Source organism: Hetaerina americana, unplaced genomic scaffold, assembly GCF_022747635.1.
Source record: "Hetaerina americana unplaced genomic scaffold, ioHetAmer1.1.p SCAF_4, whole genome shotgun sequence".
NCBI classification, from domain to species: Eukaryota; Metazoa; Arthropoda; class Insecta; order Odonata; family Calopterygidae; genus Hetaerina; species Hetaerina americana.
This window is the reverse complement of record NW_027286985.1, coordinates 24,859,628-24,883,344: the sequence shown is the minus strand read 5'-3', so window position 1 is coordinate 24,883,344 and position 23,717 is coordinate 24,859,628. Positions and strand designations below refer to the sequence as shown.

Here is a 23,717-nt window from a genome sequence, read left to right as displayed (position 1 = left end):
CCATTTACCTGGGAGAAAAAGAGTTTGAAAGTAGGTTTGAGTCGCTTTGAGCTGGATATGTATGACCCTTTTATCAATACTAAAGGTTATTCAAAAGCTCCTTTTTGCATCTTAGTTAAAATATAAACAAATCCGTAAAACATTGCTGTAAATATTGATGCAAAGTTGATCCCCCATAATTCCACTGACGAAATATCTTTCACTTTCAATTCCAGAATCTAATTCATTTCCTATGAAGAAATTGTTTGTTTACGTTAGCTGTACGTTAATTAATATTTTATCGTTATGTCATTTTATCATCCTTCGACAAGGCAATTAATCCATTTTTTCAGTGAAATCATCCTTAAAACTTTTTCGTAAAAGTTGTCAATAAACAGTCTAGTGCCAGTCAAAGAAAAAATTTCCTATCTACGGAGCGGATATGTATGTATCCTTGAATGAATGAAATGCGTGCTTGTGTATATATGTGTATGTATGAAATGTCTGTCAATTGTTTGTGGAATTGTTTTCTGCTTGCTTTCCTCCGCGCATGCGTGTGCTTGTTTGCATGGTGACGTGTTAAGACTTTGATGTTTGTGCATAATTCTCAGTCCTTGTACCTTCATGCTTAAGTCCTCATTTCCCTGTTGGGTGTTTTTCAGTCTTTTTGTTATCTTCCTTTTCCACCTTGCTTTTTTGTTTGTTTTTTTGTGGTGCGGATTGCATTTTCATTTTCCTTATCCTAGTCCTCATCCCAGAATCCCCACCAGCCCCACATCTACTAACCTGTTCAAATCGCCACTTCTGGTCTTACAAAGGTATCTCCCATCAACGATCAACAATTAAACCACATACATACTCTTTTCACTATCCCGCATAATTTAGGGTGGGGAGCGTTATGGCAATATGCCTTCATGTTTTGCGGATAATTTACTTGAGAATTAAACCATTCAATATTTTGCCATTTCCCTGCGAGTGTCACAGCAGCTCTGAGAATCAAGCGGTCGCCACAGTAGACATTTACTTAAACGGAATCAATTTAAGCTGCGACACTGCTTCGGTTGCGACATGGAAGTTGCGGACAGATGTTCAACATTGTATATTTCGGGCAACATCGAATGATTTTGTGATAATGTTGTCATTGTCATGTTTCTTTTGGATACAGTGAATATGTGCAAGCTGACTCACATGGGCAAATTGATTTAATTTAAAAAAATTAGATTAACATTATTTTCAATTGCAGTTACCGTAACTGTACATTTTAAAGCGTGTTTCTCTTTCATCGAGCGAGCAAGTGAAATTATGTGTGTAATGTCTCTATGATTTTTCCCTCTCTTTAGAATGTTTTTAAAAATTTTAATCAAGCTGATTACTCTCCACTGGCATTACCATTTAAATATTCTCTTATCATGGTATTTTATTAAATAGCATTAATCAAATTAAATACTCTAAAACATGGTATTGATTTTGTTTATAACCACTGATTCCATCGTGCTGCTCTGTTTATTCACGCTGTTTTTTTCTCCAAGCAATGCTTCGACGTTCACCATCATGAAATTTGCCAGTATTTATGGTCCACACAAAAAATACATATATATATATATAAATATATATATAAATAAATATATATATGTATACAACATATATATATATGTATGTATGTATGTATATATATGTATATGTATATATGTAAATATATATATATATATATATATATATATATATATATATATATATATATATATATATATATATTTGTACGAGTGTTCGGTAGAATTAATATTTTTTTACCTCATACACTTTTTCCCCCTTGCACTCATCACCTCATGGTCATCTTAATTCTTTTCTGTTGTGTCTCGTCGCCTTCCTTTTTTCCTCGTCCCGAACTCATCCCGGGCAAAGAGTAAAGAAGAGAGGATTATCTCACCTTTACTCTATGGAATGAGTCAGGGTCACGTTGCCATTGGATTCGAGGAGATTCAATTTCACTCCTCCGTCACAGAAGATGCACCGTGTAAATATGAGTTGTGACAATCAGCCACCCATTTAACCTCAATTTTCCCTCTCTTATGGATGTTTCATTCCGTGTTTTGTTGGTCGCATGAAATTACAACAGGTTTCCATCTGTATATATGTACCCCATACATGCGTTGTCCGTACTAGCAGCCGTGTACTGAGTGAACAGCTAATATGATATGCTTATTTGAGTCGTGTTATTGTGTCCTTTGGAGAGAGTCAATTCCTCTTTTTGATCTGAGTGAGTTTTATCACAAGGGTGAGCTAAAAAAAAGCTATGTATATAGTGAAAATTAAAACTGCTTTGAAGGTTTTGTTGGTTGCTAATAATTTGTTGAAAGCATTCCTAGTAATGTAATCTATAAACGGGATGTGTGCGAAAGCAGATTTTAAACAGTTGAATATGTGTGGAGTGCGATATATTATTTCGTTACAGTGCAAAGCGTCGAAGACGTTTAACATTTGGTTAATGTAAAAATAGTACTACATGATGGGACATGGCTCGGAATGTATCATATTTTGGCTTTCGTGATTTTTCCATGCATGGTTTGTACGCACAGTGTTGAATTCTCTAAGCACAACCCATGTCTCGGATTGTTTAGTACGTGTATAAACCCGTTTTATTACATTTACTTTCGGAATGTGTTTTAATCCCTCCTGTGTGGATATCTTTCAGTCGCTTCTATTACTAAAAAATAACTAAAAGTGTCATACTTGAGATATCCCGTCGGGTATTCTGCTTTCAGCGGTAGTGTATATAGATGGGAGAAATGCTAATATGTTCGTCCGATTTTCTTGGAATTCACGTTCAGGGACTTGATTTTGAGTTGGCGATGAACATCTGATTGTTTTTGACGACGCATTCGTAAAATAAAGTTCACTCGCTTTGCGAGCCGAATCTGAGGTCTCTATTTCCTTTTTAAAAATGCAGGGTTAACAAATGTGTCCTGAAATGCCATTTCTCCAATTGGTACGTTTTTTTCCCCAACCCTTCCGAACGAAGCTCGCAAATCATATCAGCCATTATTCCACTACACCGTGGGAAACAGCAAACGTATTTCAATTTAAAAGTGAAATTAATTTGTTGTTGCATCCGTAATATTTAAATATTGATTGGTTTAAATGTATCTTCATCGGTTGATACTGTGATTTTATTGGTTAAAGTGTACCATGCTTCTTGGCTGATTACCAAATTGCATTTTAATAAAAATAAATAAAATAAATTCAGTTAATCAAACAAATCAGAAATATTCCTTACAGGGAGATTCGGTGGTAGAATCATGATGTGAGACTCAATTGAAACAAAATATCTAGGCGAGTGGATTCGCCAATTTGATGTTAACAGATGATGAGCTTTAAGATGGAAAATACCTTTGAGGTGGTCGTTATAAATCTCACCGTTACTAATTGAGAATCTCAAGACATCCAAGTGTAGAGATTTTTTAATTAATGAGAGCCTCCGTCAGGTGTTCATTGTTCACTAGACAAAATCACTTGCCGCGGCTTGATAATTTCCGACCTGACTTGAGCGGGAATACCTTAACAAAACTCCTCCCTTGGCCCTTCATTTTAGGACCGACGCCTTTGCGCGGTCAGGGGCGGTTGGCTCTTCCTCGCGGAAAATGAAGGCGTGGCTGATTGCTCCAATGGCGTGCGTGTGAATGGCCCCTCGCTTTTGTTTACTTCCCCGGATGGTGTGTGAAGAAATGAATGATTACAACCCCTCCGGAGGAGTAAAAGCGGGAGGGAAATGGGATGGGGGTGAGAAAGTGGCAAAACCGCCCTGCCCCCTTCCCCCTCCTCTCTCCGCGCGGGATATCCCACAATCCTTCTCCCTGCAAAGCGTGGATGTAAGGCCGCAAAGGCCCAATTTGACTATGAGAAAAAAATGGCGACGGCTACTATGAGGAATTTTGTTTTCGCTATCCTCAAACACGTGTCCCAATACGGGAGGAGAAGGAATGTCACTCTATGGCATTTTCAATTTGTGTATTTTTGTTGATACCCCATAATGCCGGGGACCTCAAGAAAACAGTTTCTACTCAAGTTTTCTTACGGGACCACGTTCTTCACCCCTAGTCAGCCTTCGCTTTTGCGACCTTGGGACATTTCTTAAACATTACAAGTCAATTTACAAGCCCTTTGTAGTTTACTCACACGGAGCCTCCTAGTGACTATAGGTGGGTGTGCTGTATCACTTGTTTCGTATCACGGGATATAATTAACCAAGTTCCATATAACTTTTACCACTGTTTATAGAAGCCTTGAAAATTGACTTGTAGACGAGAAATGGACCAGAGACATCCACGGACTCCACCTCATTCTCACCGGCATCCTCTCTCTTGTAAGCGGCGGAGACAGCAACCACCAAGCCCTCTTCCCGGAGTGCTCCTCAATGACCTCCTAAAGTGAGAAAAAGTGGCATCAGTCTATCTCAAGGACTGCGTTTTTTGACAATGAAGGATAATTTGAGGGTTTCGTAAAATGGATCTGATAAAATATTTCACTACCGTAGTTCCACAACTGAGGATTTCCAAGCATATATTCATTGAAAAACTTATTCAAACTCGCATTCCCAATCATCTCCAGAAGCACTATTCTATTGAAACACACTAATATAAGCAATTCTAAAACTGTTTTGGTCGGTTTTTTTTGACAACCCCACAATAAGAGAAGCAATTAGTAAATAATCGTTAGGCACCGCCCGAAACATCTACCTTCAAATAGGTATAATCCTTGAAATGTTCAAAAAATGAATCCCGTTCTGATATTAGGTTAATTAATTCACGTGTGAAGTCATGCATAGAAAATTGTTTCATAAATAAAGATGAATTATTACCCTCCAAAAACCACCTCAATTTAAAAAATAATCAAAGATATTCGGTCTATCCGTCACCATTTCACAGTAGAACCAGTTCATTGTGTAATTACAGTTTACATATATGTTTAAGATGCACGTGAACTGACCTAAAGAACGAGGAAGTGTGACTCGGGCGGAACATTTGAGACACTGTTTACTGTTTAGTGGTTCCGCATAATATGTTGTGTCAGTTTTTGTAACCTTTATCTTATATATTTATTCCGTAAACGCGTGGTGGTTCACTGACAACGGAGAAACTACTGCCCCTTAAGCCCTGTATGCGGGCGACAAGAGAGCAACATATGCTTTTCCCTCGTCTCATCCCCACGAGTCCCCTAAGAGTATCGTCCCAGGGGTTATTAAAATATACTTTCCTTCGATGCTAGTTCTTAACTTTTGCAATAATCTTAATAAATGATCTAAATATTACTAAGCAATTTTTTTCCGCGTAAATGACGTTCGCATCCGTCCCGCGTCGCCGGTCATCCTCAGGAGGGTTTAGTGAGAAATGAAGAGGTTGAGGAGGAGCACGCTCCAGCGCAAACCGGGCAACCTTTCCTTTCCGATCATTCCCTCCCCACGTTCTTTCCGCCCTCGACGCCCCAGTCTCCGCTGCCGCTTCCCAAGGGAGAGAAGTTGTCATTCACCCCTCCCATCATTTCATCCACACCCCATCCCGAGACTCCTTCAGCCGACCCAAACTCATCTGCAGAACGTTCTCTTTTGGGGCCTCCGCTCCGCTTCGTCGTCTCCTCCGCTGGATGAATCGTCTCGTCTACCCCTCTTGCCCGCCAAGCCAGAAGTGGACTCGAAGGAGTTGTCGCCACCCATGAGTGACGAGATCAAGGACGGCCAATGGCTCGGGGTCACAGTTCGGAGCAGGGGCGTGGGAGGAAAGGTCTTGGTGAGTAAATATCTTGTCATCCCTCAGGTCGCGCCCTCAAGCGTGCGTGACCACCCCTCTGTACTGCCGGTAGCCTATTGTGCAGAGGTGATCTTCCGAGTGTAAGCTAAAAAATGTTATACATCATCGTGGTGGGTGGCTCCCTCCGCTTTGCTGCGCTGAATAGACTCTCCATTCCCCCCCCCCCCCCCCCCCACACTACCGTATGCGTCGTCTCCTCATCATTTTAACCAGTTCTAATCCTAATGCCGTCAAAATTCGTATTTTTCTTTCCTCTTTCTCTATTTGAAAATATAAACCTATCTCACACCTGTCTAAAAAAATTCGATCCACCTGAACCTTGTACACAGGTGTTTAGCCTAGATGCTCTTACCTTCAAATGCATCTACGTAGCTCTGAATTTTCTGCCGCCTTCTCCAGAAATGCAGGTCACATCTTTCTTTTACGGGTTGTGTTCCTTCATTTGTCGGAGGTGAGTCTCATTGGGTTGCTTCACCATTTCCCAAGCTGTTGTTATCTGGCCTTTTATGGATTGCAAAGGTATGTACAGGGTTCGTCCGGAAAATAAGTGTACTGACTCCTGGGCTGGGCGCGCCGCTCCAGGCGCGCCCAGCACCGCTCTGGCGGGCTGCGATTGGAGGGGGGTATGCTGGCAAGCGACGCTGAAAAAGGCAGTCGGCTCTGAGCTGTGGTGTAGTGAGGAGCTCTGTTAACGCGAACCTCCACGCTAGACCCACGTCACGGAACGCGATGCCGAAGTTTTTGGAGCAGCGTTATTCCATCAAATTTGCGGTAAAGCTTGGGAAATCGTCTACCGAAACTGTCGGTATGATTAACCAGGCTTACGGGGAGTCAGCCATGTCCAGAAACATGATCTTTCCGTGGCACAAGATGTTCGTGGAGGGCAGAGAAGAGGTCGACGACGAGTCTTCGAGAGGTTCCCGATGATGCCTTCGCGGGAGCGTTCCAGGAATGGGAACGCCGCTGGAACAAGTGTATCGACTCACAAGGGTCCTATTTTGAGGAATATTAGCTTAAGATATGTAAAAGTGTAATACATTTTTTTTCCTGAGCTCAGTACACTTATTTTCCGGACGAACCCTGTATGATTGATGTTCCTAGATATTATTAACCCAGGTGAAAAGTCATTGTCTGCCATAGAAGAGAAAATAGTGAGGCACTGGAAATGGTAAATGTCTTATTATATTATTATCTCACGCCGTCGTGGTGGCTTGCAGTGTAAAATGTGAACTTTATATATTGACGAGTTTTCAAAAAATAAATTTTCGATTTTACACGTTTTATGGCGAAAAGGTAAAAACAAATAATTTTTTCTAAGAAATTAATTAGTCCTAAATGAGTGTTACTGTAAACATCAATTTTTGTTGGGATAGATAAGATTCATAAAAATTTGAAAGCCTATGCGTGTATATGGTGTCTTGAGCAGCATGTTACATGTTGTTTCTCTCGTTGTTTTATTGATTCTATTTCCATTGTTCCGCATTGATAATGAACGCAGATACTGCCATTTAAAATGATTTAGTGCCTTAACTATTAATTAGCCAAACCGTAAAAATAACATGATTATATGTCTGTAGAGGAATATGATAATCACGGATGGAATTTCGCTATTGTAGTGTATTATTTGGTGCTACTTCTAATAAATTTTACTTGTTCCTATAATATTTGAGCGCCGATTTTGATTTTCAAGCCGGCAAGGCTTTTCTTGGCACCTTTAAGGTTCAAAATGCATATAACCATTCCTATTTGAATATCCCTTGACAATAGACTTTAAGTGATGGATAGACTTTAATGTTGCGTTTGCTCAAAAACTGTTATGGGGGGATCAATTTATGGCCCTAAGTCGGTGAACTAACCTAAATGTTCTCAATTTCATCTAAACATTTTTGTTATAATTTCTAGCATACTACTTACTTACCGACGCATCAATAATATCGTTTCCTTTCAACAGGTATGTGCGCATCGGTATGTGAGAAGTGGCCTGGATTTCCAGTGGGGTCAAGGCTTATGCTACACCCTTAACCAGTACCTTGACCTTTTTGAAGCAGTCGAACCTTGTAAAGGACGCCCGGTAAATCGGTGAGCATTTCTAAAATTTTGAAAAATGAAGTTTCTGAGGAAGTCCTGGGAAAGCCTGCTGTCTGCGACCTGAGGGGGAGATGAAGTATGTTTCCAAAATGTCGGTTTTATGATTTTTTCATAAATGTATTTACCATAGGGACGATGAGGTGTGATATGCGCACGGATACCTGCCGGAATGTCTTTACTTCAATTCCCTCGTCATGACTTTGGACAACCACTTTTAAAAACCCGAGTCTTGTGATAACATCGTTTTAAGTACTTTGTGTAAAAGTACACAGTGGAAGAAGCAGGCCAATACCCTGAATGTGTAAATTCATACGTTTTAGATCTTATTTTGTGGTGTACTATAACCTCACCTTTCAGAATCGACCGAGGAGTCAATTAATATAAATGAATGCATAATTGTAGGGTCTATATTTAGTTAAATTATGTACAGATTTTTCATTGGTTCAACTGTTGTACAGCATTTCAAAGCGTCTTTGTTAGTAAAATTGTACTTGTTTTTGGCAAGAATCGAGTAATCAACTTTACGTATGTACGAGCACGTAAGAACTAGTTTTGAGCTTTTTCTCCCACGCCATGATTATTGGCTCTTATTCCACATTTTATAGTTTTTTCAAAGTAATTCCGATAACTACTTGAGAGTTATTAGGAGAGGACTTAATGCTTGGTATTTCAGCTCCTATAATCAGACTGTAGGCCAGCGTATAATAGGATTTTTCTAAAAGAGCCCATGCTGAGACCAAGTTTGTCTCCTCCCCCTGATCCTTACTTGGCCCTATTACTCTCCTATTCCAAATCTTTCTAATCACCTAAGCAGTTCGGAGCCTACCAAAATAGCTATTCGTGCGATAACATTTTATATCAGTGGGAATCGAGGCATCACTGATTAGCAGGATCTTTAGTAGGAGGAACCAGATTTCTTTCATCATCGTCCGCCATTATATCGCTGACGTGTCGATAAATTTTGTTTATCATTACTTTATTTTGTGACGTAAATAGTTATAATGCTAAAGCATTTCTATTTCTAGTGCAAAAAGTATTTTTTATAGGACGGGATAAGGCACAGAAATGTACATTCGTAAAAATACTTAATTGTGAAATGTCTCTGAATCGCATCGGTAAAAATGGCTTATATTTCTTATTAATGAATTAGTTGGGTGTATTCTTATTGGCGCTACCTTCATGGTACAATCAACTCCCAATATTAGAAAGCCTTTTCCCTAATTTTTATGGCACTTCCAACTGTTCATGTGTAAAAACATGTTTTAGTTTATACCGTTATTTTGGCGCTCTAGCGTCCTTATGTGGGTAGGAATTGATGGTCATTTGTCGTTGCAAATATGGAACAAAATGTCCAATTTCTTGAATGAATCAACCATGAAAAATTTCGTAGCCATTGGAGCTGAACCTATTTTGAAATTTTCTTTTGTTTATTACATAAAAAAATGGGGAAAATATTTTAGTAAGAATGGGATGTGCAATTTTAATTTCATCAAAATATTAGCGATGAAGATCCCAAGGCAATAAATCCTTTCGTTGGGTACTGTGCAGATTAACGTTGACGGGCTTCTCCTAAAAACGAATATTTTCTCACTCTCCAAACTTTTCATAGTAGAGTACATTGATAGGGCTTCTCTAGACCAAAAAAAAAGTTATGGAGACGATTTTTCTTATGGAACTTCCCTTTTACATGTATTGTGAAAGGGACAGTGTAACGTAATGTACTCACACGATGTAAATTCAGGCATAAGCAACTTTATTATTTATAATTTCTTTCTTAAATAAGGAGGGAAGCGGAGGATTTTGATGGTTACCTTGGCAAGTATGCTAGTGGTCCAGATATGCCTCTTCCAACAGGGTGCCTAAAATAGAGACATTGGTTGATTCGCTCATTCGCAAGTTAACTTCATTTGGATCCACCTTCACTGCAGTCTTAACTGAAACCCTCGCTACTTTCTCAATTTATCATCTTTCTATTTGTCCTCAGGGCGCACGAACAGTTTGGTTACTGCCAGGCGGGAACATCAGGGGCTGTGGTCGATGACGACGTGGTAATTGGAACCCCCGGACCTCACACGTGGCGAGGAACTGTTTTCGTCAAGAGCGTGACGGATGTGTACCTCGAGAGGGACAAGATGACTTATTTCGGACCGCTGCAGGAAGGTGCACCGGTGGACAAGTACAGTTACTTGGGTAAGAAGTGATGTTGGGCATTCTCATGATAGTCTTGGTCTTTTTACGATGGCGGACAATTTAAGTGTATAGTATATCAGTAAGCTAAAGAAATATGGAACAATCTCTCCGTTTCGATGATTGTAAAGAACACGTATTTCATTAAAAAACACTCTAAATCACTTTAATCGGTGAAACCTATGAAAAATGTAGTAGTAAAGTAGTTATCTTACTCCGTTGTTTTGTGCTAGATGCGATTTCTACGCAAATATAATTAGTGTAAAACACACACAGAGAGGAATGCGAGGGGGAGTTTACTCGAATGGAAATTCAATAAACATTTCAGATAATCTCTCATGGAAACCGAAGGAATCTTACGTCATTGAAATCCAAAAACCCTTATTGACTCCATAAGTCTAAAAAATCGAAATTTATAAGAAATTTGAAGAAATATTCCATAATCCTAAATAAGCGATAAAAATCAATACCAAATCGAATAAATCCCAAATTGGTGGATATTTCTGTTCTTGTATTAGTTTTGTTTAGAGATTTTAACCATCTGGATAGTTGAGTGATCTATTAATAAAAATATTGAATAAATCTAAGTGGGTGTTGGCTATGAGACATTACGACTTGGCACTAGCAAGGTTTGCGTGGAACGGTGAAGAGCTGCATCGTATTGACTGTCATCTATCGCTATAAAATCGCAGTCGAATATTTATTCCCTTTAGTTAAAATAGAGCTGTAATAATGTTATTAGAAATTTAATAAATGTAGTATTGATAGCAAATTGTATGTCAATGCAATCTGTCTTAGGCCGCATACAAAAAATATTTTTTATTAACACATTGCAAGCAAAGTTTTTCAGCAATTGCCAATGAGTTCACCATCATAATTTTTCCGAAAAGATTTCATGAATTTAATAATGTTATAATGAATAGGAAAAAATTTGTCCTACTACCTATTGTGATTTAATTATTATATTTTACGGCTTTGATTAGTCACACATGTTGCTTGTGTTCAAGGGGAAGTAATATTGCTGCCTACATCCAAGGATGATGTTTGGAAACAGAATTAGAAGTTCCACTAAATTGGCTAAAAGCGAAATCTAATAAAGGTTCAATCATATTCACATGCTTTTTGTACTTTTTTCAGGATCTTTCATTTTCATCCAGATCATAAAACACGCCAGCTTCTTTTTTTAAGAGTTCAGCTATCAAAGGTCAATGACATGTATTACAATTCAACAATTTTAGAGTGTAAAAAACATTCGGGTTCGAATCCCGGTCAAGGCAAATTATTTTTACACTCTGAAATTGTTGCATTGTAATGCGCATATTGCGGACGACTAATTAAAAGTTATTTTCGTGGCATCTCCCACAGTTTCTTGTAATTTGTCAATGATATGCTGTATAATTGGGTTTTAATGTAAACAACTCAGAGGCAAGGTGGCAATATCAAATTTAAGATAATTGACTCGGAACTGTTTGATGAAGCTACAATTTGATTAACAATTTCTCTTGAAACAATTTAAAATGAATGATGACCTGTCTAAATTCAGTAAAATCATAAAAATAAGTAAAATCTAAAATGAGGAAATCAGACTAAGCATGTTAAATTCTTTCGACTTTAGAAGTTTAAGTTGCTTTTCTGGAATTTGTGTAATTTTTCCTGAAGATTCCTTTATAAATCTCATGAGAACAAGGGAAATTTGCTTTAGAAAAAATTTGAAATGTTGCAATTTTTTGTACGAAGATAGAATCCACTCTTAAGCCATCTGGCTGTGCTGGAGAAATAAGTTTTCCATTTCCTTTCAATTATAGCACCTTTCTAGAACCAAAATATTATCTCTGAATTATTTGTAAAGCTTTTTTGGATTGTGAACAGATTTACTATACATATGCTAATGCTTGTTGGCATCGATCTCTGGTACAGGTATGTCTGTGGCAGCCGGCAATTTCTTTGGAGATGAGTTATCATATGCTGGAGGAGCACCACGATCCAATGGCACAGGACAAGTTGTTCTTTTCACAAAAAAGAAATCCGTTACACAATTAATTGTGAAGTTAGTCCTAAGCGGAGAATTGTTTGCATCAAGTTTTGGATATGAAGTAGCAGCAGCAGATGTAAACTGTGATAAGTGAGTATAGTACTTTGATCTGAAAGCAATTGGATGACTGATAGTGTGCTATGTCAAAGAGACAAAATTTCAACGTGTACCATTAAACTGTAGAGCCTTTATTTATAATGGCAGTTAACAGTAATGAATTTTGTCATCAGATTTAATTTTTCATGCCTTTATTTTATAACTTTCATTTTCAGTATATTTTGTAAATTATGAGTAAGTAAATCTCTTTGCTTATTTGTTTGTTCTTTTTTGTTTCACCAATCAGCAAATGTTTATTCGGTAATGCCATGGCTCGAGTAAAAGGGAGGGTTACAACCACATGCTCTCTACACAGTATTGTAGCATACATTAAAGACAATGGATCATCTTATTTAATAATAAAAAATAAAGGAAGACAATTTTTTTAAGCATTACATGCAAGTTTTACATAATTACACATTTAAAAAATAATTTGAATGTGTGATAATAATTATTTTTCTTTTATCTTCTAATACCCCTAATGTTGCATTTCTAGTTTTTATACCCCATTTCTGATGCATTACAGAATTCCTGATCTGATTGTTGGAGCTCCATTTTATCATGGAAAAGATGTTGGTGGGGCAATCTACGTCTATTTGAACAATATTGACCATTGTTTGGATTGTGCAGAACCAGTGAAGATAACTGGAAAAAGAGAGTCTCGCTTTGGCTTTGCTATCACTTCCCTTGGAGACCTCGATATGAATGGTTGCGAAGACATTGCCGTTGGTGCACCATATGAAGGCAATGGAACTGTTTACGTATACTTGGGCTCCCCGAAAGGACTCATTACTGAACCCTCTCAGGTAAAGAGTTGATCTCTAGTGGTGCCCAAATAAGTTATATAATATCAGAATCATGTTAAATAAAATGCGAATGATTTGCCAAAGGTCTAAATGTTCATTAAATGGTTTATCGGGGTATAAATATATCTCTTATATTAATAGGTCATACATTCTGAAGATTTACCTGACAAAAGAGGCCCGGTAACTTTTGGCCATTCTCTAAGTGGAGGGGTTGACTTGGATGAAAATGGTTACCCTGACCTACTTGTTGGTGCATATGAAGATGACAAGGTTGTGCTTATACGTTCAAGACCAATTATTGGCATAAACATAAATATTGGAGATAGATATTTGAAAAATATTGATCCAACTAGAACAGGTTGTGCTAGGTATCCAAATTCAAATTGGACTTGGTGAGTACCTATCGTTTAAATATCTATTACTGAAAATATCAAAATTAGGGTTAAAATTTAAATCAACTCATACAGATAACTTTACTTTGTTAGCAAATTGCTAATAAAAAAATAACATACATGTTTAAAATCTTGAAAATTATGTCAAGGGAAAGTATTAAGGAAGAGTTCAATCAATATTTGACTTAATTTCATTTGACATTTTTGAAATTGTAGCTGAATGTATATTTTTGTCAATCATTCAGCTTAAATGGGAATTTCTGCAGAATAAAAGAACTTTAAACATGAATGAGCTAATATATTTTAAGGGCTAGAACTTTTACCTATGTGAATTAAAATGACTCATGTTTTTCTTTGAACTTCACAATTGTGTACTTTCTTTTCATTATTTTTTCATTTAATTCCATTCATTTAGTTTCACCTTTGAAGCCTGTTTCACTATTGAGTCGGCAACCAATGCGCAATTGAGTTCCAATCAAATATTGACACTGAAATACCACCTTGAAGCAGAAACATTTGCGGGACGAAAATTTTCCCGTGTGTGGTTAGGAGACAACTACGAAACCAGGCCTTCAGTTTTGGAACGCCGCATTAGTGCCTCACTGAAGCACTGCTCTTCAGAAGTCGCATATCTCAAGGAAAACACTCGGGACATCCAATCACCAATCCAGTTCAAACTTACATACACACTGGTGCAAGAAGAACCAAGAATTGAGAGTGAATATGGCCCCCTGCCTCCCATTGATCGCTACCCCATCTTGAACCAGCAAAAAGCAGCCCATGTTTTTGCAGCTACTTTCCAGAAAGACTGTGGCGATAATGATATTTGTGAATCTAATCTTGTAACAATTTCCTCATTAAACTTAACAAGAGGTAAGTCTATACATTTATAAATACATACATAAATGTACATATCAAAATGATATCTTTGAAGTACAGGTGGTCCCTGGATTATGGATTTCTGGAATTCATAAGACGATTGGACTCCCAAAACTTCCAATTAGGAAAAGCAGAATTTCAGTTATACACAGTAATTGAGGGGAAGATGTCAGAATACCAGAATGTGCACCTGAAAATCACAGATAATATGAATTATATACATATATAATTTTGCAACTAAATACTAAGGGTTTATTTTCCATGACATATGCTAACCAGTGACATAGTTCCCCTGTATCTTTTAGTGAATTATTTCACTTTTTTGCTATCATTTGCTTGACACTTGGGTAAAATATGTCCTTTTCCTTGTCAACATACAAATGGATGTGTGGCTGGCTTCTCTCCCTTATTGTTCTCAGTTTTTTAAGTAGAAACTATGTGCATATTTGTATGTCCTCAGTCCACATTCTGAATAGAAAGTTTGTGAGTGATACTGGAAGGACTAGGCCTTATACTATGCACAGTGTACATGACACACATATCCTTGTCAACTCCAAATTGCATTCCTTTCCATTCCTTTTGATAGTAGTTCCAAGTCCTGCCAAAAATAAATATGCTCATATTATTATTACAATTAAATCTCTTGGTATTTACTGTATTCCTGTATCTTAAAGCAAATCTGGATGAATTCCGAATAAAAATGAGGTGCATTGCCAATCTATGCCAATTAAAGTAATGCTATTTCTTCAATAGGAAAGGATGGAAGATGGGAACTGATGCTTGGTCAGTTAAGAGAAATTAGTCTGAATGTTACTGTTCGGAATGATGGTGAATCAGCTTATGAAACACAGCTTTTTGTTACTCACCATTCCAACTTAAGCTACATAGGTCGCAAAACTGAGGTAAGAGCATCATTATTTAGAAACTAAATAATTTAGTTGTTAACTATTAAGGTTCATGAATACTAATTCTTCTTTTAGGCTTCTTCATTAATTTTAGAAGATGGGCATCACCTACAAAATTACAATTCTTTGCTTTACTTGAGAATAAAAGAATGTTAACACTTTTTAATATGCTTGTAGATGGAATTTTTTGTAAATTTACAAATTAAAAAATGCCTGAGTAAGAGTAATGATGTAAAACTGAGATTTCATTGAATTTGTAGTATCAACTAGGGGAATATTTCCTTAGCTTCAGAGGCTAGCTCCTTGGCCTTGATGCTAAATAACTCTTTAGGAAGGAAAATGACCTTAAAAATCAGAAATACCTCTGAGCAATACCTAACTGTCGGCCATTAATTTTTTTCTATAATTTTAAAAGTACATACATATTTTTCATGAGATAAAATGAACATATTGTTTGATTTGGCTAGAGTTGTGCTGATTATCTATCTGAACTTCCAAGGGCTAAAAAAAGTTTCTGCTTTATTTATTTTACAGGGGAAGCAGTTTCCATGTGACCCCTTCAATAAGACAACTGTTGTGTGCAGTATTGGCAATCCTTTCAAAAAAGGATCTTCTGGAAGTGTACTCCTGCGATTTGATCCCAAAGGCTTAGATGATACCACATCACTACTTGAATTTGTTGTATTAGTCAATTCAACATCTGATGATATGAATGATGAAGGACCAAAGACACTGCAAGCTTCCGTTGTTAAGAAAGCTGAACTGTCACTCAAGGGGTAAGAGATGATGAAAGAGATGATACGTCATAGATAATATTACTACTAGGTTTAGTTTTGAAAGGACATTTATTGGAAATGGGTATGAGGTCAATTAATATGAAAAAAAATAAGAATTAATTAGGACTGCTTTCCAATGCATAATATTACTCATATTCAGCTGAAATTCAGTCAAAATTACTCCTCTGAGAATAATGAGTGGTGGCCTTAAATTGGTTCACTTCATTGTTGGAATCTAATATATTACAACTTGTTACAGATGTGGTGCTCTTATTAGTTGGGTCATAGTATTTGAGTCAGTACAGTGTTCAGATACTGACTGGGGAGCCCAGATTCAGATATGAGCTTCTCTAATTCTGAGTCACCCAAACTGTGTCATCCTCCTGAGAAATTAAAGGTTTCGGAGGGCAAGGAATTGACCATTTTTGAGCGATGAGTGGGTTTTTTTAAATGTAGAACTCCTGAATTAGGGAGGATTTTTGGTCCCTGACGTGTCTTTCATGGAAGTGACTTATTTGCACAATTAGAGCAGTGATTTCAATTATTTATGGCCAACCAAATATATTGACAATACCAATCACTAGGAATTAATTTTGTGCTCACAATTAAAGAAATGTTGTTTGCTTGATTAGCTTAGAGAGCCTCTCTGATATTTTGTAACTTATTTAATTTTGTTCCAGATCTGCCAGACCAGAGCAAGTTCTCTATGGAGGTGTGATCAAAGGAGAGTCTGCCATGGTATATTTTGATGATGTTGGTTCCAGAGTAATTCACACGTACCAGGTTTTCAATAATGGTCCATGGAAAGCTAGTAAAGTAGACATTTACATAGAGTGGCCATTTCAAGTGGCAAACAATAAACCGCAAGGGAAATGGCTCCTGTATCTGGAAGAAGAGCCAACTATTGAATGTAAGTGAATGTAGCCCTCATTTTTATAAAATATGTAGCAGAGTATTATTTCAAGATGTAAAAATAAATTAGTACCCATTTACCTATTTTTAGTAAAGACTTCTCCAAATTAAATGATTGGGCAGATAAAACTAGAAGTAATTCCAAGTACATATTGTAGATATTTAGTGCAATAAATTTTAAGAAAAACCTCATATGTATGAACTAAATCCAAGGAGAGCGCATTTGGAACGAGAAATAATGTGGATTAAGTTGCCATTGGGATTGGTCAAATTTTGTTTTACCATAATATTATTGATGTATTTAGATGCCAGACATGGCTATCAATTGGTGGAAATTGCAAATATAAGGTACAATTGTCTGGATTCATTTCTATTGCAATATTTGTTGAGGAAATGAGTAGTATCATTTTTGCCAAATATTTAATTTAATTATTAGCAGCTAAAATTGTTTTTTGTGACTATCATTCAGTGATGATAAAAATAATAAAAAATTAATTGTGTTCAATTGAAATATTGCCAGTATTAGCTTAAAGCAATAACACTATATAGCTCATCTGACCTCCATACTATCCATAACTTTGTAATTTGTGCAGACATTTTTAGTACCTATGGCAGTAGCTTATGTCCAGCATATCCGTTGCTGTTGCGACACAATTGGAAGCCAACTGGTGGTCCACCTAGAGAAAAGACATTAGGACACCATTTCTCATCAGTGATGTATTCCAAGAGCTTTGGCTATTTTTTTTTACCAAATCTCACTTTGTACTCCTGTACAGAACCTTTCTCTTTCTTCTTTCTGCTCCAATCCTAGAGTTCAACTTGCCCTTCTACTTCAAATATCATTGCATGCCATTGCTGGTGACCTTAAATGTAGAGGATATCTACATGATCAGTATGATTTTTTACCCCTGGGGCCACATTTTGCCAAGACCATGCAATGGATTTTAGAACTTTTGATTGCTATTTACTCAAATGAAATATAAAACAACTATTAATGGTAATAATTCCCAATGATTTTTTTCTAGCTCGTGGAGGAGGGCAGTGTGACATGATTGCAGGGCAAGTCAACCCATTAGGTCTTAAAGTTAGGCAAGGGTTGAATGAGACACCTCTAGAAACTCCATCTCGAGCTGGTGTCAAGGATTCTTCATTTTCTGAGGGTGGTGAAAGGCAAGGAACTGTCACAGGCACATGGGATGAGGATGAAGAAGAAGAAGACAGTTTTGAAGAAGATGAAAATGAAGAAGAAAATATTATTGAAGATGGAAAAAAGAGATCCAAAAGAGATACTGAAATGGTTTTACGTCCTGAAGCAATTATTGATAAAGATGGTAGACGAACTGATGTTGTGACAATGGTAAGAATTATGATTAAAAATGGGTAAACAATGAAATCATTTGTTATACCATATAATATAGAAGGTGTGGTGCCCCTCCTGTACTTGGTTTACTACGAGGGTCATCCGGAAAGTAGTACCCGTTCGTGCCGCATGAAGTGCTGACGACGCGAGTAGCCGCTGGACGAGGTCAGATAGCTTCAGTGGCTTGTCTGCCTTCTCTGAGCCAAGTTGCGTGACGCTAGCATTGCCTGTGTTGTTTCTGTGATTGTTTACAATGTTTAAAAAAATTGAGAACGCCGCCAGTTGTGAAGTGAGGGCAGTGATTAAATTCCTCAATGCAAGAAACGTTCGCCCATGTGATATTCATCGCCAATTAAAGGAGGTGTATGGAGACAATGTAATGGACGAGTCGTCTGTTCGGCGGTGGTGTCGCAACTTCAACATGGGGAGGGGGAACACACACGACGATGAGCGTTCGGGGAGACCGTCTGTCATTACAGACCAACTGGTGAGCTCAGTTGACGAATTCGTGAGGAACGATCGGCGCGTCACAATTGATGACATCTGTGAGCATTTTCCCAATGTTTCTCGAACAATTGTTCATGAAATTGTTAAACACCATCTGCATTATGCAAAAATTTGTGCAAGATGGGTCCCTCGCGTATCTCAATGAGCTGGCGGCGAAGGACTATGCAGCAGGAATACAGAAACTTGTCACACGTTATGACAAATGCCTTAATTTGCTTGGAGATTATGTTGAGAAGTAGTTTAAAGTATCCTCTTTCAAATAAAATTTTTTATGTTTGTTAATATTTACTTTTGTGTCTTTATTTCACGAACGGGTACTACTTTCCGGATGACCCTCGTATTTACCGCAGCATGTATGAGGTGGAGAATATATTCACCGGGGCTAAAATATTCTGAAATTATCCATTAAATTCTTTTTATTTCTCATCCCTTTTCTTCTCTCCCTTATCAGTATTCCTTCCTCCCAGGAAGTTGAGCTTCCACACCTCTACAAAATTGGTTTCAAGACCAATATATGTTAAAGTTTTAAAGTAGGACTGAGTACTAACATAATTTTTGTATTTCTCCTGATGTCTTAAGATAAATTTCTTGTTTCAACAGAGTTGTCCAATTGGCTCAGCGAAGTGCATAAAATTCAAGTGCAGAGTTTTTAATCTGGGAATGAATCAGGAGGCAACCATCCGAGTCAAAGCAAGGTATGTGTGTAATCCAGATTTGATCCGATTTTTCATGATATATGTATTGAGAGCAAGAGAGTTCAGTGGAAATGCTCTTAATCATGAAGAACCAAAGCAAAGATTATCGCATTTAGAGATGTTATTTAAAAATATAAAATGAATTTGCACGTACAAAATGTAATTTTTCATAGATAGTAATAAAATGCATCAATGTATTTGTTAAATAATGATGGTGCTTAAATTGACAGCACAGCCCCTAACCTTAAAAGCCTTGAAAATCTGGGTGTCATGGAATTTTCTCCCTTCCATATCCCCTCTTGTGATGTTTCAAGTATATATACATGCCACGTATAAATTATCTCAGCACTAAATAGAAATTAATATTAATGATACTGATATGCAGACAGATCTGTAAAACACAAGAAAACTTATGGAGTCCTTTGTAAATGAGAAGTATACTTGCTTATGTTTTCTACTTAGTTTGAAGTTAAAATTAAGTCAATGATGCCTTTAACTATGTCAATCTCTCCCTTTGTAACCATTCATCACCTTACATTCTGAAAGACATCTTTTAAACAAGGTATATATTAATTCCGCATTAGGTTGTGGAATTCAACCCTTGTAGGAGACTACCCACATGTGGGCTGGGTGAGGATAGGATCTCGAGCAACAATTCATGTCCCTGATGACTTGGGAATACATCAAGACACTGGTGATGATGTGGCTCAGGTAAGATCATGGATTTAATACTCGTAAGTGAAAGCATAATCTCTGGTGCATGTGCTGAAACTGGAATAATTTATCAACATGACTTTTGATAGCTATACTATCACATTGTATTTAGGTACTATTGGCTTCACATTCTCATTCTTTATATGTATACCTATATCCCTAATTGTTTCTCAAGTTAATATGCTCTAGTAATTAGATAATCTTACTAATTCTCAGCAGACAGACAGTGGAAGCATTAGACTTGAATTTGTATCTAGATAAAGATATAAATATACTCCCTTGATTTTTTGTAGAATCCTTAGATGGTGACCATTGTCCTCTTCATCCATTATGCTAATCGCATAATGGTAATCTATTTATATGATATAAGAGAGTTTATGATTTATGTTGAGGAAAGATTGTTTGTACTTTTTGTTCAAACTTAAGTTTTTAGTAATGTTGGGAGTGATATTTTGAACTATTCCTAGTCTTCAAGTTGAATTGAGTGCATTAAAATAAATGGGAATCAGCAGTTCATATGGGGATTATCTTCAGTTTAGGTTTAATTAAAGCAATGTTGGTTCATGTTGTGGATGAAATACGATACAATACATACATTAAAATTGATATTTTCTTCAAAGAATTGAAAAAATTAGTATTCCCTTGAATACCAGAGAATTGGTTAGTTCCTCCTATCTGTGTAATGCATAGTAAAAGGGTTAGCAAAATTATTGATTTGCTAATTAATTACATATCAGTGGGAAAGGTTTATTTTTTTCAGTTGAGTACCTTATATCTGGAATTCCATGTTCTAGGAACAACCATAGTCTAGCAGCAATATGGGATGATTGCAAGCACGTTTTGAGAGATGAACACTAATTTCATGTATGATTTGTTTTTTAACTTGCATTAAAGAACCACCCCTCCTGATGTGGGTTTTCCCATTCAAGAATGCAGATTTTATTGGACTTTGTTGATTGAGTCTACATGCATTTGAAGAGAATAATTTTGAATGTCAAATATTTCTTGCATATTATCCTATATAAGACGTCATCTTAAGATCATAAGAAACTATTATGTTTGGTTTGTTAACTGACCTCTTTCACATTTTGGCTTACACTGAGGCCACTAAGCATAGCAATGGTCATATCAGATTAGTGAAGTATTAACATAGATTGTTATCATTCACAGAAAAAGTAAAGGGGTAAAAAAAAACTTGATGTAGATCAGCAAAGGATTTATGTTAAATGTAAGATTTTCAACTATATGAAATTAAGAAGTGAATGGACATAATCATCAAACAGTAAACTGTTAGCGATGCAAAATGGAAGGGAGGGCCAGTAAAAAGACTATGAAAGTATGGTCGGACAATAGTATGTAACTCACATGTAGGGAGTGGTTTTGATCATGCTGAAGTGAAGGATTCGATAAAAGGGGCACCTACTGTTTTAAAGAAGGTTTAGAACTGCTGATTTTTTTAATAATTAATATTGCACATTTTTTTATTCTTACCCAGAATTTTGTGAAAACAAAATGAATAAAGGAAACTATGTACATTCAAATGGCCTAATTTGTGGTTCAAAAATACACAAACCTATTAAATCTTCTACCCCAATTAATGCTTGTGAAAATTTTTCTCTTTAACATTATAAATATGATGATGAAACTTTATTTGTAGTCATGACAATGCATTGTAATATTGATAAACCTCTGTGACATTTTATGTAGCAAAAAGTCTAAATCTTTTCATTTTGTTACAGGTGGACACATTAGCATATCCAGACTTGCTTGATCAGCAGGAGCCAGAGCCTGTTCCTATTTGGATAATCATATTTTCAGTTTTATTGGGCATTTTATTGCTGATTATTTTGATTCTTGTATTGTGGAAAATAGGTTTCTTTAAAAGAAAACGTCCTACTGAAGATCCAACGCTTGTTGCAAACATTGAAAAACGAAATGGTGCTGACTATTCTTAGTATTGAGACAATAATTAATTCCTAACCAACTTCTTTGCCATTGAGTGTATGTATATGGCTATATGTGCAGTTGAATGATGGAGAGACCAGTGTGGGATCTGTTGAGTCTTTGTTCATTCTAGGAGTCACTGTTTCTCAAATTGGAATGGTGTGTGAGAATGTGTCCTTAGGAGAACTGCTCAAAACAATGAAAAAAACTTTTTCTGAAGTTAGATGGGAAGTTAATAATTGTTTGGGTAGCTTGGCTAAAAAGCATAAGATATCCTGAACATGTTTAAACCTCAACTGTCTGACTAATTCATTGAAATATCCCTGTAAATACAGTGTGGGTGTGTATATGTGTGAGTGGGTTGTGTGAGGTGCCTTAAACCAGACCCTTCTCTTTACCAATGTTGACAAAGGAAGAGGAAGAGAATGGTCTATAAAATAACTTGTCAAAATGGAAGACTACTACTAATTTTGTGTAGCAGCCAAAAATATTTAATGCATTCACTGGTCTTAGAGACATTTAGTGCATTGTGAGTGACCTAAAACTGTATAAACATGTGTGCTTCATCAAGTGGTAATGAGTGATCTGATAACTTCTATGAAGGCTTGAATATATGTTGTCTCTGTTATCATTTGATGGCATTTAAGACATCAGTCCAGATGATGAAAGACACTCATCATCTACACACTATTCTGTGATTTTGTGAATGCATCTTGTTCTTTAAGAGATCCAAAAAAACACAGTAATCAACCCGAAGGTCGGTTTGATAGGTGAGGGTAGAGCTCACCTAGTGCTAAGCCTAATGGCATGTGAAATTTGCACATCAAGGTAGGGGACTTGGTTCTTTTCCCTGTGCTACCCATGGTTTACCAGGAAGAATTGGTACCCAAAAATCTCACAGCTTGGATGATGTTGAGGGTACCTAGAGATGTACCCAAGACTTGAACTTGGTCCCTTCTGTCAGTAGTCCAATGCTCTACCCCTGGACTACCATGACCCCTTTTATAAGAGATGCTAATAAAATATTTTGTAAATAACCAACAGTGGAATTATATGTAAGTAAACCCCTAGATGTAGTTGTTATAATATTCATTGTTGAAACAAGATATTATTTAACTGCTGCATACCCTAAATAATGGACATGCATTTCAAAGTATGATTGGTGATAATCAGCCAATGAATAATGATAAATCACTATAAATGAGGGTCTCATTAAATCTTGAAAAAGACTTTATTAAATGAAAGTACATGTTAATCTGATGGAGTCATCTTGCACGTGAGATTAACAGTAAATCTGCTGCTCCCATGTATGTAGTTCTGCTTGGTTCAAATTTACTAATACTATGATGAATATTAATGTCAGCCTAATGGGTTCTCAATTAAAATTGTCTTGAGTAATTGATATTCCTCCATGTGCCATAGTGACAACACTAATACTAATGCAGATAAAGGTTCACAGCTTGAGGTGGGCATTAATGGTGACCAAAGAGCCCCCATTTGATTGCTCATTAGCAATGGATGCAGCAGTCTGGGAGCAAAAGAGTCTTTAGACTACATGAGTTATAACATGTGAGCCCATAACTTGGGTGTAAGGAATGTATTCTCGCATTTACAGGGGGTTGCAAGATCAGCTTAATTATCCCC

The 23,717-nt window shown here is 36.8% G+C and overlaps 1 protein-coding gene across 2 annotated transcripts in view; it reads left to right on the top strand.

The window, feature by feature from the left end:
- Window positions 1-23,110, top strand: part of mew (multiple edematous wings) — a 251,111-nt gene extending 228,001 nt beyond the window's left edge. For both annotated transcript variants that reach the window (XM_071589947.1, XM_071589945.1), the window contains 14 exons: window positions 5,656-5,759; window positions 7,732-7,859; window positions 9,853-10,058; window positions 11,973-12,177; window positions 12,710-12,989; window positions 13,131-13,381; window positions 13,797-14,254; window positions 15,014-15,162; window positions 15,700-15,941; window positions 16,622-16,851; window positions 17,879-18,210; window positions 19,321-19,415; window positions 20,000-20,126; window positions 21,869-23,110. In XM_071589947.1, the coding sequence (XP_071446048.1) occupies window positions 5,656-5,759; window positions 7,732-7,859; window positions 9,853-10,058; window positions 11,973-12,177; window positions 12,710-12,989; window positions 13,131-13,381; window positions 13,797-14,254; window positions 15,014-15,162; window positions 15,700-15,941; window positions 16,622-16,851; window positions 17,879-18,210; window positions 19,321-19,415; window positions 20,000-20,126; window positions 21,869-22,084 (3,023 nt within the window). In that variant the 3' untranslated portion in view covers window positions 22,085-23,110. The remainder of the gene's footprint in view (window positions 1-5,655; window positions 5,760-7,731; window positions 7,860-9,852; window positions 10,059-11,972; window positions 12,178-12,709; window positions 12,990-13,130; window positions 13,382-13,796; window positions 14,255-15,013; window positions 15,163-15,699; window positions 15,942-16,621; window positions 16,852-17,878; window positions 18,211-19,320; window positions 19,416-19,999; window positions 20,127-21,868) is intronic.
- Window positions 23,111-23,717: the final 607 nt, after the last annotated feature.